The sequence below is a fragment of the Eublepharis macularius genome, chromosome 15, assembly GCF_028583425.1.
Source record: "Eublepharis macularius isolate TG4126 chromosome 15, MPM_Emac_v1.0, whole genome shotgun sequence".
NCBI lineage: Eukaryota > Metazoa > Chordata > Lepidosauria > Squamata > Eublepharidae > Eublepharis > Eublepharis macularius.
Genome location: NC_072804.1, coordinates 19,552,662 through 19,560,476, shown reverse-complemented (window position 1 = coordinate 19,560,476; position 7,815 = coordinate 19,552,662). Strand labels below are relative to the sequence as shown.

The window sequence follows — 7,815 nt, the reverse complement described above, 5'->3', positions numbered from 1 at the left end:
ACATACCTGCAATGCCATCTGAAGCAGAGTTACACCCTTCTAAGCCCATGCACTTTTATCTGCCACAGCATAATGTATAAAGTTAAAAAAAAAGACAGTGTGGTGTAGTGGTTAGAATATCAGTCTAGGATCTGGGAGGCCCAAGTTCAAGTCTCCTCTTTGTCATGAATGCTCACTGATGGACCTTAGGACAGTCATCCTAACACACCTCACAGGGGAAGAGGGGAGAATGATGTTGTAAAGGCACTTTGGATATCAATTAGGGTTGTTCATTTCCAGGTAGGGCCTGGAAGTGCCCCAGACTATAAAGATGAATTCTGCTGGGAAAAAATGACTGCTTTGGAAAGGGGACCTTATGACATTACACTCCCACTGAGGTCCTGCCCCTTCCCAAATCCTACCCTCTCAAGTCTCCAGCAATTTCCCAACGTGGAAATGATAATCCTAGATAAAGCATCCCTCAGAAATGGCTTTCCAAAGGAAACTTTCCACACTGGCTATGTCAGATCCTCTGTAACAAGAGGGAATTCTTCTTGTGGTTAGGAAGACAAAGATAAAGTCATTTTATTACCTGTCTGGAGAAGAAAAGATTTAAAAACTGGAAATCTTTCAGAGCTGTGATTCTCTGCATTCCTTTAACCAGCATATTTATAACTAAGGTATATTTTTTTTAAAAAAAGTTTTTTAGACTGCCTTTCTAAAATACAGAAATAGCGAAAAAAGAGGGATAAATGGTACAAAGGTTGTAGGGAATTCCTCGCTTTGCGTTTCAGTCTTCATTTACATTTTAGGAAGTGGTCTGTCTGCATTGTTTGAGAAGGTGGAAAATAAATCACCTCTCTGCCAGAAGCAGAGGCCCAGCATGCACCAAGAGAATGCAGGGATAGGGTGCTGCTTAAGAACGGGAACATCAGATAACCCTCCAAAGGTCAGAAGTTTTCTGCAGTTTGAGTTCAGTTGCAGCCTGTTTGCTGAAGCTGATTACAAAAGGTTGCTTGGGCTGCGCAGCTAAGTTGACTATTGGCCTTTATGCACAGTGAGTGTGTGAAGAGAAACACAAAGAGAGAGAGAGAGAGAGAGAGAGAGGAGGTGGTGCGGGGTGAAATCCAAGAGAGACTTGTCCGCCAGGGACCACGGAAGCCAGAACAGCGGCTGTGGCTGCTGCTCAGGAAATTCCATCAAGATGCCCGTCCAAAACAGCTCTCCCACGATATGGTGTCGCAGACTGATATTGCCAGGGGTTATTGTTCTGTTAGTTACAGCAGTGGTGGTGGTGGTTGTGCTAGCTGTGATTAATCCTGAACAGAAAACGACCACTGGCACATTACGGTGGAAAGGCAAGGGGACCACTCCAAACCTGAAAGAAGTCATCCTGGGGAGATGTTATAACTATATCACCATCGTGAATCCTGAGCTCAGGTAAGTAACAAGAATGTTCTCGTGAAGGATGTGAGGCCGATACTCTTTTCAAAAGCTATGGGTTTGTAGCTGAATACAAAAATCCATGAGAGAAGAGGATCAGAACTAGTCTAGGACAAAATAGTTGAACTCTTCCAAGGCGTAAGATTTAGAGCTGATTGTATTCTGTACTTTTTTTTTTTACAAAATGTTCCAAATGTCCACCCACATTTCTGCTAGTCTTTCAGGAATCTCGAAAAGAATCCAGTAGCACCTTTAAGACTAACCAACTTTACTGTAGCATAAGCTTTCGAGAATCACAGTTCCCTTCGTCAGCTGCATCTGAGAGCCAAGCTACAAGTGACGCCTGACACAGGTTGGACACTTGTCAGCTTCCCTCAAGTTTTGATGGGAAATGTAGGCATCCTGGTCTTGCAGCTGTAATGGAGAGCCAAGCTGTAAAACCAGGACGCCTACATTTCCCATCAAAACTTGAGGGAAGCTGACAAGTGTCCAACCTGTGTCAGGCGTCACTTGTAGCTTGGCTCTGAAAACTGTGGTTCTCGAAAGCTTATGCTACAGTAAAGTTGATTAGTCTTAAAGGTGCTACTGGACTCTTTTCAATTTTGCTACTACAGACTAACGTGGCTAACTCCTCTGGATCTATTTCAGGCATCTGGCAGCCTCCACTACTATGTAGGTTAGCAAACTATTTTTTTTCCTGACCAGAAGAAAAGTCACTTTGCCTAGTATGCAGGAGCAGGAAAAGCTTTGCCTGCTGGATTTTGGCTTGCTGTGCATCTGTTCAAGCAGGGGTCTCTAGCCAATGGCTCCAGAGCCAAATGTGGATCAGCATAGAACCAAATATGGCTCTTTTAAAAAGAAATGAAAACTTTAAGGTACGTTGGAGAGGTAGGCGGGATGTTAGAATAACCAGTATGTGATGAGAAGGGCAGGCAAATATTTTTATGGGACTAAAGAGCTTCTTAGAGATGCTTTACAGAAAGGGAACTGAAAGAGATGCTCAGTTGCCAGTAATTCAAGTACGAATTGTGTGCAGGTTTATGCCAGTGCACCAAAATCATTGCTCAGGGCAGTGTTTCCCAAAGTTGTCTGGACCGCGACCCATCTAAAAAAAATTTCAAAGTTCGGGACCCACCTAATACAACAACCATATATAACGCACCCGTGCCTAACATGAAGGGGGAAAAGCAGCGTTATATTGCTGCTGCAGCATTTTCTCGTTAATACATATCGTAACTATTGTGAAGGACTGTTCAATTAAGAAAAAAAGAAAAACATCCAGTTATAATTGAAATTTTTACTTACTAAATATAAGATGTGACATTTCAATGAGAAGGATGTATTTGTTTCCTATTTCTTGCCATTACAGCTTTAGCATCGACTTCGATTTTAGTCACTTTTAATCGCAATGAATTTGTTACATCCAACTTATTTCGGTATTTAGTTTTAATATGAACCATGACTGAAAATCCCACTTCACATAAGTATGAGGTAGTGAAGGGGAGGAGGACTTTCATGGCTTCATCAAACAGGCAGGGATAGGTGTCAGCAACTGACAGCCAGAATTTCATTAATTGCTTGCGATTAAAAGTGTTTTTCAGCGATGTATCTTCTGATAAATCAATAAGTTCTTCACTTGCTTTTGTTGACATTAAAGTTGGTATGTTGTCTTGAAACGGGTTACAAATCCAGCTCATGGTGTCGAACTTTTTCATCTCTTCCCCGAAGTAGGCGTCAAAGTTATTTTTCAACTCTGTTAAATGAGCGGAAATTGCAGACACTACATTGATATCTGGCTGCACTTCATTTTCTATAATGAAAGTTTCAAATGTTTCAAAACAATCATACTTGCCTTCCTCGATACATATCTTCCACAACATAAGTTTTTTCATGAACGCTCGAATTTTATCGTGAACTGCAAAAATGTCGGATCCGTCTGATCCTTGCAGGTACAAATTGAGTTTGTTTAACTTTGAGAAAATATCCGCCAAGTATGTGAGCTTGAGGATGAATTCTTCATCCGGTAGAGATTCAAGATATTCATTTTTTCCTTCCAGGTAAACTGTAACTTCATTGCGTAATTCCACTAATCTTATCAGTACTTTCCCTCTGGATAACCAACGTACCTCTGTATGCAGAAGAAGAGATTTATGGAGACAACCCATCTCTTCGCACAGCTTTTGAAATAAATGTGTTTGTAAGGGTCTTGTTTTAATATAATTTACAATTTTCACAGCGGTATTTAATACTGTTTTTAAATCATCAGGCAATGGTTTTGAAACCAGTGCTTCTCTGTGAAGGCTACAGTGTGTCCACGAAGCATTGGGACTTCGTTCAAGAACCCTCGTGACCACACTGCTATTTTTGCCGCATATAGCTCGAGCTCTGTCAGTACATATGCCAACAGAGTTCTTCCATTCCAAACCTTTTTCTTTTGTATAAGAATCAATTTCTTTGAAAATTTCCTCGGCCGTTCCACGAATAATTGGTTTGCAGAACAAGATACCTTCATGCGTGTTGTTTTGCCATATATAACGCACAAAAACAAGTAACTGAAATAGGCTTTGCACATCAGTAGACTCATCCAGTTGTAGTGTAAAATATTTACTACCAACTACTCTATGGATTAACTCATCCTCTGCCCATTCGGACATCTCGTCAATTCTTCATGCAACAGTATTATTGGAAAGTGGTATACGTTCGATTTCCTTTACTTCTTTTTCTCCAAATATCACGAATAATTGGTTTGCAGAACAAGATACCTTCATGCGTGTTGTTTTGCCATATATAACGCACGAAAACAAGTAACTGAGATAGGCTTTGCACATCAGTAGACTCATCCAGTTGTAGTGTAAAATATTTACTACCAACTACTCTATGGATTAACTCATCCTCTGCCCATTCGGACATCTCGTCAATTCTTCGTGCAACAGTATTATTGGAAAGTGGTATACGTTCTATTTCCTTTACTTCTTTTTCTCCAAATATCACTCCAACCGCATCTTTAATCGATGGCAACACTAAATTCTCACCAATGGTATGAGGTTTACCTGCTCTGGCGATTCTTAAGCTAATAAGATATGAGGCATAAGTAGCATTTTCATTAATATTTATGAAATGTGAAACAATATTCTTTGAAGATTTCATATCCAATAACTTTCTTTGAAAAAAATCCACTGGCTTATTTTTTAAATGGGAATGTTTTGTTTCTATATGACGTGTCAACTTACTTGGACGCATACTTTCGTTCGCCAATATTTCGCAGCAAATAACGCATTGAAGGTGTGGATCCACCATATCTTGATTCCACGTGAATCCTAGTTTCAGGTATTCGACATCATATTTTCTCACAACTTTTTGACGTTTTGTTTCATGTGAACTCGTAGAGGGAGCTAGTAGGTCAGGCTCAGTGTCACTTTTGTCATCCGAAATAACGTCTTCTATTTTTTCATCGCTCTGTACACAATCTGCCGCTGGCGGCGTACTTTTTGCTATCCGTTTCAACCACTTGTCCATTATTTAGTTTTAAGAAGATAATAAACACACAACATGCGATGACGAACACTACAGTGACAACTGACGCTCGGGCTCGCGAGTCGCCTTGGGCCGCCCCGCCCTCGCTCCGCACCCACGACAAACGATCACACTCCGCGCCACGCCGCGAGAAATTAAATTATTAGTAACCGTTCGGCTGCCGGCCGAACGACACAGCCCGGCCGACATGTTGCGACTGTCGCCCTATCAGTTTCAGGGCCCACCAGCTTTCCCTCTAGTGTGCGCTTGTGCACAATTGCGCACAGAATATTACCTCTTGGTGCACATGATTGCTTCAGGAGCACAGAGATGATTCCTCTCTGATGGCCTGCTCAGCTGGCGCCCTCTGAACGGTAAGGATGTGGCAGGATGGCACTGAAGCAGGCTTGGCCTACACCGCTGACGGCCCAGGGTGAAGGATGGCACCGGATGGTGCTGGGGCAGGCCTGGCCTGCGACACTGAGGCCCCAGGATGAAGCATGGAGCAGGATGGTGCTGGGACAGAATTGGCCTGCAATGCTGAGGGCCCGAGGATGAAGGATGGTTCTGGGGTAGGCTTGGCCTGTGACGCTGAGGGCCCGGAGTGAAGGATGGCACCGGGGCAGGCCTCACCCACGATGTTGAGAGTGCAGGGATGAAGGATGGCACAGGGGCAGGCCTGGCCTGCAACAATGAGGGCCTGGGGATGAAGGATTGTGTAGGATGGCTCTGGATCAGGCCTCACCCACGATGTTGAGGGCCTGGGAATGAAGGATGGCGCCGGGGCAAGCTTGGCCAGTGACAATGAGGGCCCGGGGATGAAGGATGGCTCAGGATGGTGCCAGGGCATGCCTGGCCTGTGACAATGAGGGCCTGTAGATGAAGGATGGAGCAGGATGGTGCTGGGGCAGGCTTGGCCTGCGACAATGAGGTCATAGGGATGAAGAATGATACTGGATGGCACTGAGACAGGCCTCACCCATGACGTTGAGGGCCCGAGAATGAAGGATGGCGCAGGAGGCGCAGGATAGCGCTGGGGCAGGCCTGGCCTGCAACAATGAGGGCCTGGGGATGAAGGATTGTGTAGGATGGCTCTGGATCAGGCCTCACCCACGATGTTGAGGGCCCGGGAATGAAGGATGGCGCAGGATAGCAGTGGGGTAGGCTTGTCCTGTGACACTGAGGGCTTGTTGGTGAAGGATGTGAAATTCCTAGAGATTTAGGTCATGGAACCTGGTGAAGACAGACTTTGGGGAGGGGAGGTACCTTGGCAGGGTACAGTACAATAGAGATCACCCCCAAAGCAACTATTTTCTCCAGGGGAAGTGATCTCTGTTGCCTGTAGATCAGTTGTAATTCAGGGAGATCTCCAGCCACCACCAGGAGAATGGCAAGCCTACTCCCCTTCTGCACATGTAGAAGAAATTCTTCCTCTGCCACCTTTGAGTTTGAGCATCAGGGCATTTCTCTGAGCAATCTCTGTCTCCTTTTTTGCCAGCATAAAGCTGACACCTTTTGTTTAAATGTAAGTAAAATGCACCTTCAGTGGCTTGTTGCAAGCACAAAACTAGCTCTCCATCTCTTTCTCATTCTCCCTCCTTTCCTTTCTTCTTCATAACAGGAAATCTCAGGATCTGCCTCACCAACAAACACCTCTGAATTTGGCTTGAGGAGGGTTGAACTGTAAGTTTAGCATTCAGAGAGAAGGAAGGCATGTGAAATTCTAAACAGACCCACTCTGCCTTGTGTCTCCTTCAGTGGCAATGGTGGATGGAGGGGGCTGGGGTGGGGGGAATAATCCCACGTGAGCAAGGCAAGGGACCAAGGATAGCTTGGCTTCAAAACCCAGAAGTTGCATCATCCTTGGGCCCTTTGCTGTGGATCTTGGCTCCCTTCCCCTTTGCTTCTTGCTCCAATAAAGTTTGGATCCTATTCAGAGGCAGTATCTCTATTCTCTTTGACTTGCCCATATCCCCTCTTCCTTGACTCTGCTGCCAGGGAAGACATTTGTCCTGTATTTTATAATCTGGTCCTTTCACCCGCTTCTTTTTCAGTCCTGTTTGGCTTGGTACATTTTTCACATGAGTAGCTTTCCTCCCAGACTCCCCTCTGCTCCATAGTAAAGTGTCCAGTAGCACCTTTAAGACTAACCAACTTCATTGTAGCATAAGCTTTCAAGAGCCACAGCTCTCTTCATCAGATGCATCTGACGAAGAGAGCTGTGGCTCTCAAAAGCTTATGCTACAATAAAGTTGGTTAGTCTTAAAGGTGCTACTGGACTCTACTATTTTGCTACTACAGATTAACACGGCTAACTCCTCTGGACCCTCTGCTCCAGCCTCCTTTGGCTCAATATCAATAAAATACCAGTGTTTTCAAGTTCTGGAAAACAGAGAAAGGAAGAAGAGAGAAGTTAAATTGAAAGTCTCTGTAATGAAATGTGACTTATGTTTACAGGTATAATGTATAAAACATTCTTTAAAAACATGCTTAAAATACAGTTTAAAAATTAATTCTCAGATATTTATCAGGTTGTGGTTATAAGCTTCTACAAACTGGTTTATGTGGTAGCCAAATGTTTGTGTGTTTGTAGATTGCAGTTTTTTTTCTAAAAAGGCGCTCTCAAAAATTTTATGCGAGTCAGCTCACAAAATAAATTTTTATGCAAGTTTCAGCTCACAAAATACATTTTTGGCTCACAGCACTGCACATCTTAGAGGGAACATTGGGGCCCACCCAATATCTGCTCGCGACCCACCACGTGGGCCACGACCCATACTTTGGGAAACAGTGGCTCAGGGTGTTTCTGTGTATAATTATTACCAGGGCATTTTTTCTGGGGAAAGAGGTGGTGGAACTCAGTGGGTTGTCCTCAGTGAA

At 43.9% G+C, this 7,815-nt stretch overlaps 1 protein-coding gene across 2 annotated transcripts in view; it reads left to right on the top strand.

The window, feature by feature from the left end:
- Positions 1 to 1,105: 1,105 nt before the first annotated feature.
- Positions 1,106 to 7,815, top strand: part of LOC129343506 (ADP-ribosyl cyclase/cyclic ADP-ribose hydrolase 1-like) — a 28,290-nt gene continuing 21,580 nt past the window's right edge. For both annotated transcript variants that reach the window (XM_054999744.1, XM_054999743.1), the window contains exon 1: positions 1,106 to 1,419. In XM_054999744.1, coding sequence (XP_054855719.1) covers positions 1,184 to 1,419 — 236 coding nt within the window. In that variant the 5' untranslated portion in view covers positions 1,106 to 1,183. The remainder of the gene's footprint in view (positions 1,420 to 7,815) is intronic.